This window comes from Gymnodraco acuticeps, unplaced genomic scaffold (genome assembly GCF_902827175.1).
Source record: "Gymnodraco acuticeps unplaced genomic scaffold, fGymAcu1.1, whole genome shotgun sequence".
In the NCBI taxonomy this organism is placed as follows: Eukaryota; Metazoa; Chordata; class Actinopteri; order Perciformes; family Bathydraconidae; genus Gymnodraco; species Gymnodraco acuticeps.
The window spans coordinates 5,826,152-5,848,400 of NW_022990023.1; the positions used below are offsets into that span (position 1 = coordinate 5,826,152).

Below are 22,249 nucleotides of genomic sequence, written 5' to 3' on the forward strand. Positions count from 1 at the left end.
GTTTGATCTTGCATTTGATTACATCCTCGTACAACTCCTCTATTGTGCGCTGTGCTGTTTGGTTGGATTAGTTAACAAATCAAGAATATTATACTTTTGGAAGGACCTGGTCATTTTTTTGTATTTCCTTGTTTCAAATTATACCACAACGTACCTATTTTGCAGCATCTTGCACTGAAGCATTTTCTTTGATATGTGTTATTTAGAAATGCAACACTATTGAAAACTCCTATGATGCTTTTATTCCCTGCTCTCACTTTTATGGATTATGCTTTTGAGGAATCAGCTACTATTTAAGTACATTCATGCATTCTTTTTGCACGTTAATGGCGTATTATATGAGTGAGGTTTTAATAATGTTAACCTGTTTAACCAAGAAGAAGTGAACACAAAGAAGTGATCTGTGTTTCCACACGTTTATTCATCTCATTCATTGACAGAGGTGGGGTATGCACAGTGTTTTCCAAGTGGAAAAAGACACATTGACAGTCTGTTGTCTTTAACTGGACACAGTGTCTGGAAAAACAATTAGGCCACACATAATTTAGTAGAAAACAAAATAAATCACTGGGAGTGGAAGCTGGGATCTTTAGACTCCAGAGGTGAGGAGAGGGCTGCAGACCTGAAGGCTTGAGCTGTTTTCATGGGAAAGACTCAGGACTGCACCATGGTCAGGAACTCTACAGGAAGAAAGGCATGTTAAAACGGACCTTAATGTTAATCACATGCACAAATAATCACTGAATGCAATGGGCCACATTTTTGGATTGTCCAAATCCTTTATCCTATTATGTAAGACAGCTAAACTCAGATTTTGTTGGTAACTGTAGGATTGGAAAAAACATTTGAAGTACTCACTGTTGGTAACAAACGTTAAAGAAAGAAATAAGAGCTGTATCTCTGAGCTCCAAAGTAACAATGCTTCAGTACAAACAACAGTATGTCTATAAACCTATAGTTTAAAAGTCTAACACATCTTATAATGAAGATTTAATCAGATCACAAACACTAGCTGCTATTACGGATGCGCACGTACTTAAACTGATCATGATAAGCAATGCTAATGCAGACAAGTTATGCCTGTTATTCTTGGTCAGTCTTACTGTTAGGAAACAGTACACAGTGTTAACATTCAATCCAAAAAATTGTTTGCATCAGGAATGATTCAAGATGTCCAAAGTCTCATTGTATTTTATCTAACAAAAGACTAGCTATACTAAGTTTATATGCATGTTTTATGTTCCCCCAAAACACACAGTTTTCCTACATTTGAACCCAGGTGCCGCAGTAAAGTGACGCCTTAAATGTTGTCTTTATTTTTTAAACGCATGTAAATTCTCACCCAATTTTATTACAAGAGTTCAAAGTAAAGAGTCAAATTAATGCAATGTTTTCTAGCATGTTTCGTCAATGTGAATAAAGTAAATCATAACATTTAGACAGATGTATCTCAGAATGTCCAGGTAACAAGTGCTCTAAGCTGCATTCAAAAAAGCTGTCTCTGTTTGACTTAAACAAAGAATTCCAACCAATGAGATAACTCCTGCCTGCATCATGAGTTTCTGTGAATGCAATCTGAGAAATCAGACACCGACCCTCTGCTCCAATTCTGCCGTCACTGTCATCATCAGCTGCTGAGATTAAGGTCTTGGTTTCTGCCTCACTCAGTGTCCGTGCCCCAGGGACAAACCGCTGCAGGAAGAACCTACACACACACATACACACACACACACATACACACAACACACACACACACACACACACACACACACACACACACACACACACCACACACACACACACACACACACACACACATTTTGAGTAAGTTGAAAGAAAGTATTAGTAGCCAATATACTTTTTCTGGTGTGCCTCTCTGTTCAGTTAACATTGTTGGATAAAAGATGGTTTGAAATAACTTTTATTTTATCTATTTTTTGAAGAAAAACAATTTGTGCTATTTTATCAGCATCGTCATTTTAGCAAACGATATCCTTATCATTACCCATATCCCATATTTTCCTCTTATCATGCCACCTTATTCCTAAATGCACGGCTTGTGTCGACCTTTAAGGTTGAATAACATAACACTAAGGCAATAACATGGTTTGCTCATTGTGGACAGCTTAATGGTGCCCAATCATACCACTGTGACGTCATGTACTAAATCCTTCTTTCTGTCAGACACACACACACACACACACACACACACACACACACACACACACACACACACACACACACACACACACACACACACACACACACACACACACACACACACACATACACACACACACACACATTTCCTGAGGAAGTAGGGTCTAGGTCAGGAACTCAGTGTCAATTATTGAATCTAAAAATGATGTTAGTTGAAGAAACCTTTTGGATAGAGGAAGATAAATTATTCTTTCCAGTGCATTTTTGTGAATTAAGGCACTAATACATTACATAATCAGAAGGTAATCAATGGTTAGTGTATTACATCATCATCATACATCCCGAATCTATGTTTCACACACTTGAGCTCAGACTCCTCGATGAAGCCGCTGTTGTCCTCGTCGAGGATCTGGAAGACATCTTTGACTTCCTGGGGCATCTTTGAGGACAGGCCACACAGCTTGAAGAACTTTTTGTAGCAGAATGAATCCGGAGCTGCAAAACACAAAGTCAAACACAACCCTAGACTTAAAAAAAAAAATAGCTGACCCATGAGGTTCAGCAGGGTGGAAGCTGATATGGAGATTAAACACATGGCTGCAGTCCAGGTGGGAGATTTTCAACCTGTGTTTTTATCTTTTAAATCCAGGAGACAGGAGATTGAAAACCCTTGGAAATGCAGTCTAAGCTTTCTATGGCTTTAGTGGAGAAGATAATGTACAATATGAGAACAATACAGCCAAGATAATAATATCGGAGAGTGTTTCTAAGATCTCACTCTTGACTCCGATTAGAAGTAGGTTGATTAATCATTTGTGGTTGGGAATTATTGTGCATTTTATTATAATTAAGTTTGGCTTTAGTAAGTTAAAGATAAAGCTATTATCTTAATTCTGAAGTTGTGGATTCAGCATAATTTGCTTGCGCATGGCACATCTATGAATAATAAGTGGCTTAAAAAATGGGGCTGTGTGTGTGTGTGTGTGTGTGTGTGTGTGTGTGTGTGTGTGTGTGTGTGTGTGTGTGTGTGTGTGTGTGTCTGTGTGTGTGTGTGTGTGAGAGAGAGAGAGAGAGGAGATGCTACCTTGACAGTCCTTGACAGCGTTTTCAATGGCCTCAGCTGAAAGAATGGAGGTGAGCGACATGTTGGTCCTGAAGGGTCAAAGAAAAGCTCTGTAAATTATTCACACACTCACACACACACACACACAGACCTAGGTTAATATCATAATCCTTTCAACTGCAGTCATGGTGGTTTTGCCAAAAATGCTGAAGTTTCCAGGAAAAGGAGAACGGAATAAAGTGAAAATACAGCTTGCATGTTTAAAGAATATACTCTTTGCTACCAGTGTGTTTTCCTTTTTATAAAGTCATAACAATTACGTTATGTGCTATGTGTGATTTATTAGGCTTCCTGGTTGGATTTCCCCTGGCGCCTCATAATTACTGATGTTATTTGCTGCGCTTAATTGGATTTGCAAGGCTGTGCAGGATAATTGGCACTTGGGGACTGTATGAAAATGATTTGGGTGGGAAGGTGGGGGTGAGCTTAGATTCTATTATATGGAAACAAATGCAAAACCCTTGACAGTGTCATTATCATTTGGTCCCTTCTCATAACATATGTTTGCCCTAGTACAATATTTACAAATAAATACATATAGAATCAGAGAGTGTTGAAACATCCTCTCCTGCTCTTCAAACAATTATACACTGCTCTTTCTTGAACAAAAAGTAAAACTGTACAACATTCATCTGCTTGTAATTATTTATCTATTTCTCTAATATATCATTCCAACTTGCATATAGACTCTTATTGCAATATTTCACTTTTTTAAACTATTTTTCTTTTTGTATTTACTATTTACTTGCACTATATTTATCTGTTTATCTGTTTTATTTTGTTGCACTGTTGGAGAAGCCTGTGACCTAAGATTTTCATCGGCATTACTACACTGTAGGTTCGTATGACAAAATAAAAAACCTTGAGCCTTGAAATGTCATGCAACCGATCTGCAAACTCTGTAATCATTAAGAGTTCAAAGATATGGTGGCTAAAAAGATAAAACGTAGTAATTCAAAAAGTGTTCAAAACGAGGGAAATTATCGAAATAATGAGTTATTATCTCAAATAATGACGCAGTATCGCAAAACAATAAGTAACTTTTCACGAAATAACATATATTATTTGAAATATTAAGCTGTTATTTTGAGAAAGTTTCTCATTATATTAATAATATGCTTTTTCCCCATCACATTAGCTTAAATTGAGGAAGTATAATCTAGTCTGTTTATCATTTTACAGGAATGTCTTATAGAAATAAAGGATTAGTGAGCTGAGAACAAATCCTAATATTGACCAAAAAGCATTAAAAACACTTTTTTATCAATTCAATAATCCATCCCTTTGTCCCTTAGCTTGGTAATTTAGTTGCAACCATTCCGTTTTTAGCTTACAAAGAAGTTCAGACAATCATAAGCATGCATAAAACTTGCAAAAATAACAAATAAAGGAATGAAAGTCAATGCCTCCTCAGCAGGTAGCACACCTGGACTCACCGCTGTATGCAGAGCGTTGCTAAGCGTCCAGACAGAGCAGCAGCAGCAGCAGCAGATGGAGAGATAAGGCTTTGTGGAGCCGCTGACAGCTGCCTCTCTCTTATATACTCAGGGGTGGATGCACTGAAGGATGCTTGAGTTTCCAACCTGTGTACGTATCAAATGTTCCCCCAGCCGCAGCCTCCTTCTCGAGTTCCTCACCTGCCCAATTAACCTTCACTGCCTCTCCGCTGCACACTGCTCTCTGTGTCCCTCTCTGATGTCATAAAACTCTGCTTTCTGTCAGCAGGTGCATGTGTGGAAGATTAACCACATCTCAAATTTAATCAGACCTCCTTTCTCTCTTTGGTTTTATTCTGAATAATCTCCTAAATTCAGATGCCCAGAGCAGCGGGTCATAAATCTTCTTAGGGCTCACCAGAGACATTTTGTATCACACTGATATCACCAGCTTTGTCGGGGAAAGATAAAGGACTCCAAACCTCACTGTTTTTGGGAACATATGGTTACATTTGACCTGAAAACCCGTTCAAACCTGTTCAAACACAAACAATGTAGGATCCTATTCCAGAGGAAGATGAAAAACAGGAAATTTATTAAGAGCAGAACCGTCTAAAAGAACTTCCACATAAATCTACTTCATATTAGTGACAATACAGGTTAATACAACAAATGTACATGTTTCACTTACAGATGTGTGTTCAGGTTTAAAGTACATGATTTGTTCTTATGGCAATCCAGTTTAGAAGAGAAAATTAAAAAAATATTTAGAGAAATAAACTTAAAAAAATACAAAATAATAAAAATAATAGTACAAAATAATTATAATAATATTACAAATAAAGAAATAATAACAGTATTTTTATTTTTTTTATCATTGTTATTATTAATGTTTCTGTTTTCCCTGATTACAAAAATGTCAAAGAAGTATTTGCATTTAAAAAAAAAATGCAATTATATAAGCTCAAACCATTCTTAATTCACTTATGAGTGTTAGATACTTGATCAATTTCCTGTATTATGACTTCTTCTTCATCTACACACACATGCACACACACCTGAGCTACTATACGTTGAGGGGTTGAGTTTTTTTATTGTTGATGTTTTCAAGGTTTGCATCTGATCTCCATGAGAACTGTCCACTCTGAGTTTGTTGTCTGCAAAGAGGAATCATTCAAACAATCAGCACAACATCACTAATGTCATTATCACAGAGGGGAGGCCTTTTTGTAATGAGAACCAGGGGAATACATCTCATTATTCTCAAAAGTAGTACCATGCACTGAAGCTGACTTAACACTTTGTGAGCGACGGCACTTTTATTTGTCCAAAGCCCCTTGTTGTACTAGAAACTACTGGACTCAAGTGGAGCTAAGAAAACACATTCAAAGCTGGCAATGTAAACCCTTAAAATAACTGAGAGCCTTCCTTGTGACTTGATGACGGATCAGAGGCGCCATCGTGTGGCTGCTGCACTTCAATGCAGAGACATCCTCACTTAGGACATCCCAAGAAGAATTAAATAAAACAATCACCCCACATTGAAAGAGAGGAGAGCTGGAGGGCAGCTGTCAGATGGGTACGAGACGGACAGGGTCTAGAATGTGGACATTTTCTGAATGTACTTGTAGCCTACTTATTTGCACTTAAACAGAAATATTGTCGTTATGTAGGGCCTGTGGGTTATTATGCTATGATTTCACTGGTCCGGCCCACTTGAGATCAAAGTGGGCAGTATGTGGCCCCTTAACTGAAATGAGTTTGCCACCCCTGGTCTAGATTAAGAGGTTATATCTGTGTTTTTTTATTTACTATCACCACAGCTGGTGACAAAGACCTTCTTCATGTTGATAGTGTGTGACTTTTATAAAGAAGTAGCATCACTTTCTTACTCTCGCCCAATCAATTTGCTGCTACTAACCATACCTGGTGTTACACTAGTAAACAGTGGCAATTGTGTAAGCTAATGTTAGCATGTTTAAAGGGGAACAGCACCTCCAATTAAGAATTTCAATTAAGAATTGTGGACATTCTCTCTGAGGAATAAGTGTCAACTAGTTTTAAGTCTGGTGCTTCTCAATGACTGATTTTTAGGAACAACCATATGCTTTGTTTGCTTTTCCTTTACTCAAATATGCTCAAAGAGGAAATATTATTCCCATTGTTTAGTGTTCGGCTTTGCTGTTGCTTGTAGCCAAAGTGGTTTCCATTTGCTTTGTGGCGTTTTCATGAAAAAAGCTTTTGAGATTTCCTTTGAAGGAACTGATCTCTTGCTGAGATTAAGGTTTATTTTTCCTGTTTTTGTTGCAAAAAAAGTGTTGCATTTTTAGATTTTCTAATTCAGAACCATATTGAAGACCAGTCAGACTTTATTGAAAAAGAATCTTTATTATGATCTCATCATTCGTCCGTTTTCCATTAAAGTGCATCATCGCTGATTTCACAATAAGCAAAACTCACAAATTAAAATGAGGACAGCAGTGAGAGAGAGAGTGAAAGACACAAGTCAACCTAGCTATACACTTCGAAAGGTACATTCATCGTGGACAGAGAGAGAGAGAGAAGGCTTGTTTTTTCGGACAGGGGGGTGAGAGGTCAATTGTATAAAACTGGTGTAGTGAGTGGGAGAGAGAGAGTGAAAGGGAAAAGAGAGGACTATGTCTTGGCTCAAGTTGTTCCTTAATTAAGAGAAGGGATGTAGGATGTTGTCTGATTTTCCATTTAAGCCTTGACCATGGTGGCGAACTCTGCAGGAAGACAAAGAAAGAAAGAGGTTATTTCAAGATCTTTTTAGATATATTTAAAGCTTCTTAATTTGGTTTTATTTCCAGATAAGATTCCCATTTTTTTTCTCACCATCGATTCCAATCATGCCATCACCATCGATGTCACCGGCCTTCAGGAAAGCCTTGGTCTCAGCAACAGTCAGAGCTCTGGCACTGGCAGAGAAGTTCTGCAGGAACAGCCTGGAGAGGAAGAGAGACACTCAGTAAATAATGCATACAGATATAGATGGAAAAGATATTTAAATATTTATTCTGCATGATCATGATTGGTTTTGAGAGTTTGTAGATGTCAGAAAATCTCATTCAATTATTCTCATTGTATTTCTTTCAGGATAAGTTAAGTAAGTTAACTATAAAGTAGAGTTGAGATAGTAGTAAGTTAACTATAAGGTAGAGTTGAGATAGTAGTAAGTTAACTATAAGGTAGAGTTGAGATAGTAGCAAGTTAACTATAAGGTAGAGTTGAGATAGTAGCAAGTTAACTATAAGGTAGAGTTGAGATAGTAGTAAGTTAACTATAAGGTAGAGTTGAGATAGTAGTAAGTTAACTATAAAGTAGAGTTGAGATAGTAGTAAGTTAACTATAAGGTAGAGTTGAGATAGTAGTAAGTTAACTATAAGGTAGAGTTGAGATAGTAGCAAGTTAACTATAAGGTAGAGTTGAGATAGTAGTAAGTTAACTATAAGGTAGAGTTGAGATAGTAGTAAGTTAACTATAAAGTAGAGTTGAGATAGTAGTAAGTTAAGTATGAGGTAGAGTTGAGATAGTAGTAAGTTAACTATAAGGTAGAGTTGAGATAGTAGCAAGTTAACTATAAGGTAGAGTTGAGATAGTAGCAAGTTAACTATAAGGTAGAGTTGAGATAGTAGTAAGTTAAGTATGAGGTAGAGTTGAGATAGTAGTAAGTTAACTATAAGGTAGAGTTGAGATAGTAGCAAGTTAACTATAAGGTAGAGTTGAGATAGTAGCAAGTTAACTATAAGGTAGAGTTGAGATAGTAGTAAGTTAACTATAAGGTAGAGTTGAGATAGTAGTAAGTTAACTATAAGGTAGAGTTGAGATAGTAGTAAGTTAAGTATGAGGTAGAGTTGAGATAGTAGTAAGTTAACTATAAGGTAGAGTTGAGATAGTAGCAAGTTAAGTATGAGGTAGAGTTGAGATAGTAGTAAGTTAACTATAAGGTAGAGTTGAGATAGTAGCAAGTTAACTATAAGGTAGAGTTGAGATAGTAGCAAGTTAACTATAAGGTAGAGTTGAGATAGTGGTAAGTTAACTATAAGGTAGAGTTGAGATAGTAGTAAGTTAAGTATGAGGTAGAGTTGAGATAGTAGCAAGTTAACTATGAGGTAGAGTTGAGATAGTAGTAAGTTAACTATAAGGTAGAGTTGAGATAGTAGCAAGTTAACTATAAGGTAGAGTTGAGATAGTAGCAAGTTAACTATAAGGTAGAGTTGAGATAGTAGTAAGTTAAGTATGAGGTAGAGTTGAGATAGTAGCAAGTTAAACTATGAGGTAGAGTTGAGATAGTAGCAAGTTAAACTATAGGTAGAGGTTGAGATAGTAGCAAGTTAACTATGAGGTAGAGTTGAGATAGTAGCAAGTTAACTATAAGGTAGAGTTGAGATAGTAGTAAGTTAACTATAAGGTAGAGTTGAGATAGTAGTAAGTTAACTATGAGGTAGAGTTGAGATAGTAGCAAGTTAACTATAAGGTAGAGTTGAGATAGTAGCAAGTTAACTATGAGGTAGAGTTGAGATAGTAGCAAGTTAACTATAAGGTAGAGTTGAGATAGTAGTAAGTTAACTATAAGGTAGAGTTGAGATAGTAGTAAGTTAACTATAAGGTAGAGTTGAGATAGTAGTAAGTTAACTATAAGGTAGAGTTGAGATAGTGGTAAGTTAACTATAAGGTAGAGTTGAGATAGTGGTAAGTTAACTATAAGGTAGAGTTGAGATAGTAGCAAGTTAACTATGAGGTAGAGTTGAGATAGTGGTAAGTTAACTATAAGGTAGAGTTGAGATAGTGGTAAGTTAACTATAAGGTAGAGTTGAGATAGTAGCAAGTTAACTATAAGGTAGAGTTGAGATAGTAGTAAGTTAACTATAAGGTAGAGTTGAGATAGTAGCAAGTTAACTATAAGGTAGAGTTGAGATAGTAGCAAGTTAACTATGAGGTAGAGTTGAGATAGTAGCAAGTTAACTATAAGGTAGAGTTGAGATAGTAGCAAGTTAACTATAAGGTAGAGTTGAGATAGTAGTAAGTTAACTATAAGGTAGAGTTGAGATAGTAGTAAGTTAACTATAAGGTAGAGTTGAGATAGTAGTAAGTTAACTATAAGGTAGAGTTGAGATAGTAGTAAGTTAACTATAAGGTAGAGTTGGGATAGTAGTAAGTTAACTATAAGGTAGAGTTGAGATAGTAGTAAGTTAACTATAAGGTAGCGTTGAGATAGTAGTAAGTTAACTATAAGAGGTAGAGTTGAGATAGTAGTAAGTTAACTATAGGTAGAGTTGAGATAGTAGTAAGTTAACTATAAGGTAGAGTTGAGATAGTAGTAAGTTAACTATAAGGTAGAGTTGAGATAGTGGCTAAGTAACTATAAGGTAGTAAGGTAGAGTTGAGATAGTGGTAAGTTAACTATAAGGTAGAGTTGAGATAGTAGTAAGTTAACTATAGGTAGAGTTGAGATAGTAGTAAGTTAACTATAAGGTAGAGTTGAGGATAGTGGTAAGTTAACATAAGGTAAGGGTGAGATAGTAGTAAGTGGGTAACTATAAGGTAGAGTGAGTAGGAGTAAGTTCACTATAAGGTAGAGTTGAGATAGTAGTAAGTTAACTATAAGGTAGAGTTGAGGATAAGTAGTAAGTTAACTATAAGGTAGAGTTTGAGATAGTAGTAAGTTAACTATAAGGTAGAGTTGAGATAGTAGTAAGGTTAACATAAGGTAGAGTGAGATAGTAGAAGTAACTATAAGGTAGAGTGGTAGTAGACAGTTAACTATCAGGTAGAGCTTGAGATAGTAGGTACAGTGTAACTATAAGGTAGAGTTGAGATAGTAGTACGTTAACTATAAGGTAGAGTTGAGATAGTAGTAAGTTAACTATAAGGTAGAGTTGACGATAGTAGTAAGTTAACTATAAGGTAGAGTTGAGATAGTAGTAAAGTTACTATAAGGTAGAGTTGAGATAGTAGCTAAGTTAACTATAAGGTAGAGTGAGATAGTAGCAAGTTACTATAAGGTAGAGTTGAGATAGTAGTAAGTTAAGTATAAGGTAGAGTTGAGATAGTAGTAAGTTAAGTATGAGGTAGAGTTGAGATAGTAGTAAGTTAACTATAAGGTAGAGTTGAGATAGTAGTAAGTTAACTATAAGGTAGAGTTGAGATAGTAGTAAGTTAACTATAAGGTAGAGTTGATGATAGTAGTAAGTACTATAAGGTAGAGTTGAGATAGTAAGCAAGTTAACTATAAGGTAGAGGTTGAGCTAGTGGCTAAGTTAAGTATGAGGTAGAGTTGAGATAGTAGCAAGTTAACTATAAGGTAGAGTTGAGATAGTAGTAAGTTACTATAAGGTAGAGTTGAGATAGTTAGTAAGTTAACTATAAGGTAGAGTTGAGATAGTAGCAAGTAACTATAAGGTAGAGTGAGATTAGTAGCAAGTTAACTATAAGGTAGAGTTGAGATAGTAGTAAGTTAACTATAAGGTAGAGTGAGATAGTAGCAAGTTAACTATAAGGTAGAGTTGAGATAGTAGTAAGTTAACTATAAGGTAGAGTTGGAGATAGTAGCAAGTTAACTATAAGGTAGAGTTGAGATAGTGGTAAGTTAAGTATGAGGTAGAGTTGAGATAGTAGCAAGTTAACTATAAGGTAGAGTTGAGATAGTAGTAAGTTAACTATAAGGTAGAGTTGAGATAGTAGCAAGTTAACTATAAGGTAGAGTTGAGATAGTAGTAAGTTAAGTATGAGGTAGAGTTGAGATAGTGGTAAGTTAACTATAAGGTAGAGTTGAGATAGTGGTAAGTTAACTATGAGGTAGAGTTGAGATAGTAGTAAGTTAACTATAAGGTAGAGTTGAGATAGTAGCAAGTTAACTATAAGGTAGAGTTGAGATAGTAGTAAGTTAACTATAAGGTAGAGTTGAGATAGTAGCAAGTTAACTATAAGGTAGAGTTGAGATAGTGGTAAGTTAACTATGAGGTAGAGTTGAGATAGTAGTAAGTTAACTATAAGGTAGAGTTGAGATAGTAGCAAGTTAACTATAAGGTAGAGTTGAGATAGTAGTAAGTTAACTATAAGGTAGAGTTGAGATAGTAGCAAGTTAACTATAAGGTAGAGTTGAGATAGTGGTAAGTTAAGTATGAGGTAGAGTTGAGATAGTAGCAAGTTAACTATAAGGTAGAGTTGAGATAGTAGTAAGTTAAGTATGAGGTAGAGTTGAGATAGTAGCAAGTTAACTATAAGGTAGAGTTGAGATAGTAGTAAGTTAAGTATGAGGTAGAGTTGAGATAGTGGTAAGTTAACTATAAGGTAGAGTTGAGATAGTAGCAAGTTAACTATAAGGTAGAGTTGAGATAGTGGTAAGTTAACTATAAGGTAGAGTTGAGATAGTAGCAAGTTAACTATAAGGTAGAGTTGAGATAGTAGCAAGTTAACTATAAGGTAGAGTTGAGATAGTAGCAAGTTAACTATAAGGTAGAGTTGAGATAGTGGTAAGTTAACTATAAGGTAGAGTTGAGATAGTAGTAAGTTAAGTATGAGGTAGAGTTGAGATAGTAGTAAGTTAACTATAAGGTAGAGTTGAGATAGTGGTAAGTTAACTATAAGGTAGAGTTGAGATAGTAGCAAGTTAACTATAAGGTAGAGTTGAGATAGTGGTAAGTTAAGTATGAGGTAGAGTTGAGATAGTGGTAAGTTAACTATAAGGTAGAGTTGAGATAGTAGTAAGTTAAGTATGAGGTAGAGTTGAGATAGTGGTAAGTTAACTATAAGGTAGAGTTGAGATAGTAGCAAGTTAACTATAAGGTAGAGTTGAGATAGTGGTAAGTTAACTATAAGGTAGAGTTGAGATAGTAGTAAGTTAACTATAAGGTAGAGTTGAGATAGTAGCAAGTTAACTATAAGGTAGAGTTGAGATAGTAGCAAGTTAACTATAAGGTAGAGTTGAGATAGTAGTAAGTTAACTATAAGGTAGAGTTGAGATAGTGGTAAGTTAACTATAAGGTAGAGTTGAGATAGTGGTAAGTTAACTATAAGGTAGAGTTGAGATAGTAGCAAGTTAACTATAAGGTAGAGTTGAGATAGTAGTAAGTTAACTATAAGGTAGAGTTGAGATAGTAGTAAGTTAACTATAAGGTAGAGTTGAGATAGTAGCAAGTTAACTATAAGGTAGAGATGAGATAGTGGTAAGTTAACTATGAGGTAGAGTTGAGATAGTAGCAAGTTACCTATAAGGTAGAGATGAGATAGTGGTAAGTTAACTATAAGGTAGAGTTGAGATAGTAGCAAGTTAACTATGAGGTAGAGTTGAGATAGTAGCAAGTTAACTATAAGGTAGAGTTGAGATAGTAGTAAGTTAACTATGAGGTAGAGTTGAGATAGTAGCAAGTTAACTATAAGGTAGAGATGAGATAGTGGTAAGTTAACTATAAGGTAGAGTTGAGATAGTAGCAAGTTAACTATAAGGTAGAGTTGAGATAGTAGCAAGTTAACTATAAGGTAGAGTTGAGATAGTAGCAAGTTAAGTATGAGGTAGAGTTGAGATAGTAGCAAGTTAACTATAAGGTAGAGTTGAGATAGTAGCAAGTTAACTATAAGGTAGAGTTGAGATAGTAGTAAGTTAACTATAAGGTAGAGATGAGATAGTAGCAAGTTAACTATAAGGTAGAGATGAGATAGTAGCAAGTTAACTATAAGGTAGAGTTGAGATAGTAGTAAGTTAACTATAAGGTAGAGTTGAGATAGTAGCAAGTTAACTATAAGGTAGAGTTGAGATAGTAGCAAGTTAAGTATGAGGTAGAGTTGAGATAGTAGCAAGTTAAGTATAAGGTAGAGTTGAGATAGTGGTAAGTTAACTATAAGGTAGAGTTGAGATAGTAGCAAGTTAAGTATGAGGTAGAGTTGAGATAGTAGCAAGTTAACTATAAGGTAGAGTTGAGATAGTGGTAAGTTAACTATAAGGTAGAGTTGAGATAGTAGCAAGTTAACTATAAGGTAGAGTTGAGATAGTAGTAAGTTAACTATAAGGTAGAGTTGAGATAGTAGTAAGTTAACTATAAGGTAGAGTTGAGATAGTAGCAAGTTAACTATAAGGTAGAGTTGAGATAGTAGTAAGTTAACTATAAGGTAGAGTTGAGATAGTAGCAAGTTAACTATAAGGTAGAGTTGAGATAGTAGCAAGTTAACTATAAGGTAGAGTTGAGATAGTAGTAAGTTAACTATAAGGTAGAGTTGAGATAGTAGTAAGTTAACTATAAGGTAGAGTTGCGATAGTAGTAAGTTAACTATAAGGTAGAGTTGAGATAGTAGTAAGTTAACTATAAGGTAGAGTTGAGCTAGTAGTAAGTTAACTATAAAGTAGAGTTGAGATAGTAGTAAGTTAACTATAAGGTAGAGTTGAGATAGTAGCAAGTTAACTATAAGGTAGAGTTGAGATAGTGGTAAGTTAAGTATGAGGTAGAGTTGAGATAGTAGCAAGTTAACTATAAGGTAGAGTTGAGATAGTAGCAAGTTAACTATAAGGTAGAGTTGAGATAGTAGCAAGTTAACTATAAGGTAGAGTTGAGATAGTAGTAAGTTAACTATAGGTAGAGTTGAGATAGTAGCAAGTTAACTATAAGGTAGAGTTGAGATAGTAGCAAGTTAACTATAAGGTAGAGTTGAGATAGTAGTAAGTTAACTATAAGGTAGAGTTGAGATAGTAGTAAGTTAACTATAAGGTAGAGTTGAGATAGTAGCAAGTTAACTATAAGGTAGAGTTGAGATAGTAGCAAGTTAACTATAAGGTAGAGTTGAGATAGTGGTAAGTTAACTATAAGGTAGAGTTGAGATAGTAGTAAGTTAACTATAAGGTAGAGTTGAGATAGTAGCAAGTTAACTATAAGGTAGAGTTGAGATAGTAGTAAGTTAACTATAAGGTAGAGTTGAGATAGTAGCAAGTTAACTATAAGGTAGAGTTGAGATAGTAGTAAGTTAACTATAAGGTAGAGTTGAGATAGTGGTAAGTTAACTATAAGGTAGAGTTGAGATAGTAGTAAGTTAACTATAAGGTAGAGTTGAGATAGTAGTAAGTTAACTATAAGGTAGAGTTGAGATAGTGGTAAGTTAACTATAAGGTAGAGTTGAGATAGTAGTAAGTTAAGTATGAGGTAGAGTTGAGATAGTAGTAAGTTAACTATGAGGTAGAGTTGAGATAGTAGTAAGTTAAGTATGAGGTAGAGTTGAGATAGTAGTAAGTTAAGTATGAGGTAGAGTTGAGATAGTAGTAAGTTAAGTATGAGGTAGAAATTAGATAGTTTAGAGTTTCTTAAGTGAGGGTCTAAGAGGTGTTCTTACTTCAGCTCCTCCTCCTCAATGAAGCCACTCTGGTCCTGGTCAATGACCCCGAAAGCTTTCTTGATGTCATCAGCGCTCTTGGCGGACAGGCCGACCTTAGCGAAGAATTCCTTGTGCTTGAAAGACTCAGCAGCTGTGAGGAGAAGATATGAGATCAGATGTTTTAGGAATTTCACACAGAAACTGAAGTACTGGTATCGTTTACAAGGTCTGGTGGTTTGTTCCTATTCTTCCCAAACCTCTGCCCTGATTGTCATTCAGCGTTTAAGAGGTTTTTCTGTACTGATACATGTTCAAATAAATGGTTGTATATGTTAAGAGTTCATTGGGTAAAGTAATTCGATAGTTCACTCAAAATTACCACTATTTATGAGTGTTAAAAATCCTATATCTCAATGAAATGTCCTGCATTCGACTCTTACTTAAGTCAGGCACAACAATATTAGCATCAAAAAGCCCATTTGAGAGTGATATACAATATATAAAATTGGATTGTATACATTATATTAGATTTAATTGTGTATACTATTGCATGTTGCATCTGTAAAAGTCCTTTAGCTGAGTATCTTAAGCTGTTATAATTCAGAAGGTGATATATATTTGTTATCTATGATCGAAATCTGAGAGTAACTCAAGTCATCAAAAATGTAAAGGAGTACAAAAATGCAGTTAATGTAGTAAAGTATAAGTAGTAAGTGCTTAAGTAAAGTTGAAGCACTTTAAAAATGTACTTAGTTACATTTCAAAGCTGCAAAAATTGCTTTTAAAGTCCCATTTGCTGTAATCTGGTGTGATTCTGTGTTAGAAATGGTATTCTGCTGCAGGAAAGTCGGCATTAAATGAGTAAGAATACTGAAATATGACGAGTTGCCTGTTTTTGTGCACGAGTCGCTATCTGTCCTGAACAATGCTGTGTCATTTTCATGTGGTTTACCTTTGCAAGCTGCGAGGGCTGCAGTGATGTCAGCCTCCTTCAGAGTTCCTGCAAGTGCCATTTTTGTTTTTTACTGAGGGAGGAGAGCAGAGGACAAGTCATCAGTTGAGCTGCAGCGAATCAGACAGTGTTAAGCACTTTGAATCTTAGCATGTTAAGCCCCCTCACTTCTACATTACAGTGGTCAAAGTTAAAAAGCTACATGTAAACTTATTTAATGGCATGCAGTATATCTTTTCTTTGTTGCTTTCTGTGAGTATTCCTCTCTGGCAGCCCCAAAATGATCAGAAAAAGGTAGTCCAATTTTCTCAAAATCAAAGCCCTCCAAGGCAAAATATCCTTTGGCTGCAATAGATTTTTTTTTTCTCCATTTGGTTCCTCAGTTAGTCCAAACTCTGAGCTTCTGATTCTGGCCCTTTCCTCGATTTTTAAATCCCATTGCTTGGAGTTGAAGCCCCTGAAGCTCTCTTTGCTTTCAGGCAGTAGATTTTTAAAGGTTTGCTGCTCCTCTTTGAAACTCACCTTGGGGTTTATCTAGAGACCAGAGTGGATTCGTTCAGTTGAATGAGATCACTGCAGTGAACCCTTCAGCCTCTCCTGCGAGCTTATATACCTTCACTCGCCCGAAATATGATGCATAGGCTATGAAATTGACACTGTGTGCAAAGCAGTCAAAGCAGTCGGTCGAAAAAATGTGTCCAGTAGACAGAGTTGATCTATTTATATGCACATAAATGAAGATGCTTAAATGGTAGGCTAAGTGTATGCCTATGCAAAAGTGCTTGATATTGCATAGGGCTATGAATATACGCTGCTGATTTGGGTGAAACGTACTCTGTGGCCATGTAGTTTTGATCCGTTTAACTGGCAGTATGGAGTGAAACATTTTGTAAACTTCTTATAATAAATGATCCGACAGTTAAAGCAGGTTTTTATAGCATGAGTCAACTTATCAGATATGTTTAAAAATGACACTATTTTCACTTTTTTATCAGTATTTTAAGACACTTCTCATTATTATTCAAAGGCTTTTTATGAAACTCCAATGTGACTTTTACATTTAAAAATTAAACGGTGTGTATGGCCCTTTAAATGGCAGTTTAAAGGTTCGCTTCGCCATTTCAGCCAAAAAAGGCTTCTTAGTGGTTCCTTGATAAATAAAAAGGACTTTTAAAATACAATGTAGTTATTTCTGATTATTTAGCTAATAAAAAATCTCAAGTCATCCCATCATAATCACCTGGACAGTTTTGGTGAAAATGAGCCTGTGCGTAATTGGCATGCGTAAAATGTCTGCAATGGCTTCGCTGGCATGCCAGTGCCAAAACTGTCTGGTTGTTGTGATTTCTTGTCGCAGGCAAATGTATATGTGGTGACATAGGGGGGGGGAATGATATTTGTTTTAATTTGTTTTGGGTTTTTACGTTTTTTGTAGATCCAATGACTCTCTTTGCTCTGACGTGTTTGGCTCAACGTAATATATGAAGCTGCAGGAAATTAGGGTACACAGTTTAGCGTTTCAGTCACAATAAGGAGACTTATGCAAAGTCTAATGAATGTTTACTAGTGTAAACTCTGTATTTGCCAGAGGGTGTATATGGAGACCCCAGGGGAGGGGCTGTGATTGGATAGCAGGTCATTGAATTGATTCGCACATATAATCATAATCTGTTTACATGCGGCTGAGCAGCGACAGCCAAGTTTTATTTTAGGAGCTCTTACAGCCATTCAGTCCATTTCTCATTATGGTGATGAAACTATTTGTGATGCTATTTTGGGAAACATCAACAACTGATATCGTGGGCATCATCATCATCATCATCTCATTGCGTCACAGGGCGGTTGCGTAATCACCACACAATTCAAATGAAAGTGTGCAGACGGTCTTTCCATGCCCATATTTGATCTCATGACGGATGCAGGCTGTTGTTTGTCTATTAAACATGAGGTGGCAGTGTTGAGATGTGACCACTTATAGAGATGATATTAAAATATAAGCAGATTTTAGTTTTTTTGTATCAAACCTGTACTATAAACGTTTAAAACCAGGGGTGTCCAAACTACGGCCCGGGGGCCAAATGCGGCCCGCGGACCATTTTTAATCGGCCCTCAGCAAATTCTGAAAGTATAATGGAATATGGCCCGCAAATTAAACTTGTACTTGTCTTGTATTGTACTTCTTAAATATCAGTGACGTGCGGTGAGGTTCATGGCTTTCAGAGTCAGATTTACAAATATTATATTTTGACCTTAATCGAAATGTTCGGTTATTTTCAAAAGCTTTTTTAGTCTGATGCTTCGATTCATTTTAAACAGACTGTTCAACAAAAGGATACCCAAAATCTAAATATTGGATTGTTCTTTCTTAGTAAGATCCCATGTTCATTACAATTGTGGTCTTACCTTGACTTGAAGATGAAGTCCATGCTCTCCTTCTGGACAACAATCTCCATTACATTTTTGTAAAAGTCCTCCTTATCTTCCTCTAGTTTCAAAAGTCTAGTTTGTTGTTCGCGTCTACCGGGTCTACCGTCTCTGCGTAGAATAACAGTAGCAACAAGAACCTGTGGGCTCACGTGCGCCCCCTTCAGTGCGGCAGAGGTTATGGCTGCCTCTCCTGGTGCTTTTTTCATTGCCGTTGTATGATGAGACCAGCGGGCCTAAATATCATATATACGTGAAATAAGTTATTTGGAGACTATGGATGGCGAGGACACATGTAATAAAGGGATCTTCAAACATTACATTGGTGACATACAGTGAGATGGTGCAGGCATGCGCTTAGGGCCCGCTTTCCAGCCAGTTTCTGTGGGGTGACGCATTCTGGCTTGAGCGCGCTCACAAAATAAGTGCCCGCGCTACATTAGTGCCCGCGCTCCAGCCAGTTACTGTGGGCTTACGTGAGGCAGAGCTCGTCCCTGCCTCACTCCTCATCGCTCCCATGTAGGAGTTGTAGCGGAGCTCGGTAAATTTGCTGATTTTGACTATAAAAAGCGATTGGAATCAAACAGAAATCACACTTACAACACAGATCAGTGGAGACATGTTATTATTACTATTTAGTTTTTCTTTAGTTGTTTTTCCGTTACATTGGAGTATGACAGGTGAGGCCCTGCTTCCCCTGCCTCCCCTGACTGCACGTCGCTGTTAAATATATATGTAAACATTGCACTGTATTCCTGTGTTAATAAGCCCACTTTTTAAATAAATCCAGTCAATTACATTTGAAAACTACGGAAGAGGATTAGGGCCACATAAAAAAATTTTTTGTGAGGATTTGAAAAAATATATTATTTTTTTTGTTCTGAGAAAAAAGTCAGAATTCTGACTTTAATCTCAGAATTCTGACTTTAATCTCAGAATTCTGACTTAATCTCAGAATTCTGACTTTAATCTCAGAATTCTGACTTTTTTTCTCAGAACTTCTGACTTTTTCTCAGAACAAAAAACATTTTTTTTTTTGGGAGAAAAAAAGTCAGAATTCTGACTTTAATCTCAGAATTCTGGCTTTATTTCTCAGAACAAAAAAAAAAAAACATTTTATTTGGGAGAAAAAAAGTCAGAAATACCGGTAACTGTAGAACCAGCTTCACTGCGATTACACATTGCAGATGGTTGTAAAAGACTTATTATGGTTTCCTCTTTGGACCCCCTCTGGCGCGCAGAAAGTCACTCACGTCCTCCATTGTTGCCTACTGCAATGTGTAAATCGCAGTGAAGCTGGTTCTACAGTTACCGGTATTTCTGAGAAAAAAGTCAGAATTCTGAGATTAAAGTCAGAATTCTGAGATTAAAGTCAGAATTCTGACTTTTTTCTCCCAAAAAAAAAAATGTTTTTTTGTTCTGAGAAAAAAGTCAGAATTCTGAGATTAAAGTCAGAATTCTGACTTTAATCTCAGAATTCTGACTTTTTTCTCAGAACAAAAAAAAAAAATATATTTTTTCAAATCCTCACAAAAAAATTTTTTATGTGGCCCTAATACTCTTCCGTAGAAAACATTTCATAACAAATCTAACTTGATAAGAAAACCCCCAATAACTTATTTGTATAACAAGCGTAAAATATACCCTTCACATTTCCCCTAATAATAAGCGATCTGAGGCCCCTGTTTTAAGGAATGAGTTGCCAACATAATGAAACCCTAGAGCTGTGAGAGAAGGCTGTTTTTGTTTCTTAAAAGCATTATTTCAAGTAACAATCTACATTAGATTGAGTTTGCTGACTTAAAACGTAACTTATGAGGCAAAAATACCTCTAGGGAGTGGCCCAGCCTTCGTATATTTTTCTGTATGTGGCCCTCGGTGAAAAAAGTTTGGACACTCCTGGATTAAACTGATCTCTTTGAATGTGTATCCAACCTCCACTTCCTTTACTCCAGTGGCATCTGATGTGGGATTTCTCAGAAGCTTCTTACTGAAATACAGTTTCTATATAAAATGTTCTTTAGGTTCAGCAGGGAAACTCTGTGGTCTTTAAAATCTGCTGTGGTCAAGTGAGGTCTCTCACCTCAACTGACTCTGCCACGGATACTGGAACTATTCGTGCCCTTCTTCAATATCAGGTTTAAATTACACATATCTCACGCGGGGAAGAAACCCATCAAGCAGGGCAATCGAGCAGGTCTGTAATTTGAGACAGAGACTGTGAGAATGTATATTTGTGAGAAAAATATTTTAAAAAATGGAAATTGTGAAATATTTAGAACTCTTAATCTTACTCTCCCTTTTCCCGAGCATCCAGGACTGCACCTTTAATGCTTCAATCTGCAGTAAATAAAAATGTTTCCCTTCTTTGTGAACTAATTAATGAGTTAAGAGGTTTCTCTGGTGCTCCACCTGCTGCAGCATAAATAGCAGTGACCTACTTTCACTGCCACCTGACAGAAAGTAGCAATTAAATGTGCCTCATTGACAGAAGTCTAGCTAAAGATTGGCACTGAACACCGGGTCACTGCAGGCCGAGGCTCTGCCAGACGCTTCCCATCGCAGAGCGTCTTTTCCAGCTGTGCCCCCCCACCACGAGCTGCAGCTCACACCAAATAACATGTCAGGTCAGTGGAGCCATACAGCTGAAACGTCTTGATGCCATTTCCTCCAGAGAGTAAGAATCTTCTTATAAGTTTTTATCTGTTGCTTTTTCTAGGTTGCATTGAACCGATTCTCATCTTGTGATTGCTATGTATGTTTATGTATTCTTATATATAGTTTTGTATTGTATGCAACTTGTGAACTTGATTTTGAACAGTGCTAGATAAATAAAGTTTGTTATTACTGAATAGCTTTCCTGGAAATGCAAAGTATCTTCAAAAAAAGCACAAATGCTGTTATTCTTCATCTGTACTTACTGTACGTGCAATTTCAAGGTACATGTAGTGTTTCCATTATACAATTGACTACAAATAATTATCTGTTTTTCAGCCCTGTAGTGTTTGAAAGTGGTCAAAACAACCTCCACCTCCTTCATCTTAAAGATACTGTAGCTTATATGTAATGCATCAATGTAATCAATAATATATAACTGACTCAGCTTTTAAGCATGATGGTTTTTGTTGTTGTACTTTTAAGAATGATTTGTTGCTAACACTTTGCAATTTTACTTATTTAAATTGCAGGACTTCAAATGTACATGCAGCGTTTTATATTGTTGTATTACTAAATACAAGGTAAATAATAATTAATTGATGAAAACATTATGAATTAATAACATAAAATAGACAGATTGTGCCTTGAGCTTATACATTTTAAACAGTTTCAAGGGTCATGATGAAGTCAGCATGATGTAAAGTCCAAATTGAACTGGATTTATGGTGGAGAACAATCACTTAGTTGTCATAGTTTATCCAAAATAAGTATTTCAAAGACAATAGGTGAAATGTTGCTGAAGTGTAAACACGTAAGTCGCACCAAATGACCCCATCTACGGTGTCAAATTGAAGTTGCCAGAAGAACAAACACCTCATTTGCACAGAGGGAAATCTGCTCGTGACGTTAATTGGAGAAACCAAAGCCTGCCTGGACAGACGTAACCCTGCAGAGCTCAATATAACATCACAACAACAACAACACACACGAGGATGTGCATCTCGCTGCGTATGAGCAGGAAAAAACACTCTGAAACGCTTCAGAGAGAACAATTATATTTATTTGTTCACATTTCTGGCAGGGAAAGACACATAGCAGAAAGGCAGCATTTAATTCATTTTCATTTCTTTATCGCATTACTTTCCGTTACAACTACAACACACACGGTCCCTGGAT

General features: G+C 36.2%; 3 protein-coding genes across 3 annotated transcripts in view; all 3 read right to left on the minus strand.

The window, feature by feature from the left end:
• Nucleotides 1-402: 402 nt before the first annotated feature.
• On the minus strand, nt 403-4,824 carry pvalb9 (parvalbumin 9). Its single transcript, XM_034214507.1, has 5 exons — nt 4,720-4,824; nt 3,245-3,312; nt 2,523-2,655; nt 1,596-1,705; nt 403-680 (listed from the first exon to the last, which is right to left on the minus strand). The coding sequence occupies exons 2-5, from the start codon at nt 3,303-3,305 to the stop codon at nt 655-657; spliced, it is 330 nt and encodes a 109-aa protein (XP_034070398.1). The 5' UTR covers nt 3,306-3,312; nt 4,720-4,824; the 3' UTR covers nt 403-654.
• A 2,262-nt stretch (nt 4,825-7,086) lies between these two features.
• On the minus strand, nt 7,087-16,614 carry pvalb3 (parvalbumin 3). Its single transcript, XM_034214506.1, has 5 exons — nt 16,514-16,614; nt 15,992-16,064; nt 15,058-15,190; nt 7,576-7,685; nt 7,087-7,466 (listed from the first exon to the last, which is right to left on the minus strand). Exons 2-5 carry the CDS (start codon nt 16,050-16,052, stop codon nt 7,441-7,443), a joined length of 330 nt encoding a protein of 109 aa, XP_034070397.1. The 5' UTR covers nt 16,053-16,064; nt 16,514-16,614; the 3' UTR covers nt 7,087-7,440.
• Nucleotides 16,615-22,111: 5,497 nt separating this feature from the next.
• LOC117544925 (parvalbumin, thymic-like) overlaps nt 22,112-22,249 on the minus strand; it is a 2,136-nt gene continuing 1,998 nt past the window's right edge. The window contains exon 4 of the mRNA XM_034214453.1: nt 22,112-22,249. This exon is cut by the window's right edge and continues 126 nt beyond it. The gene's annotated coding sequence lies outside the window, so the exon portion shown is untranslated.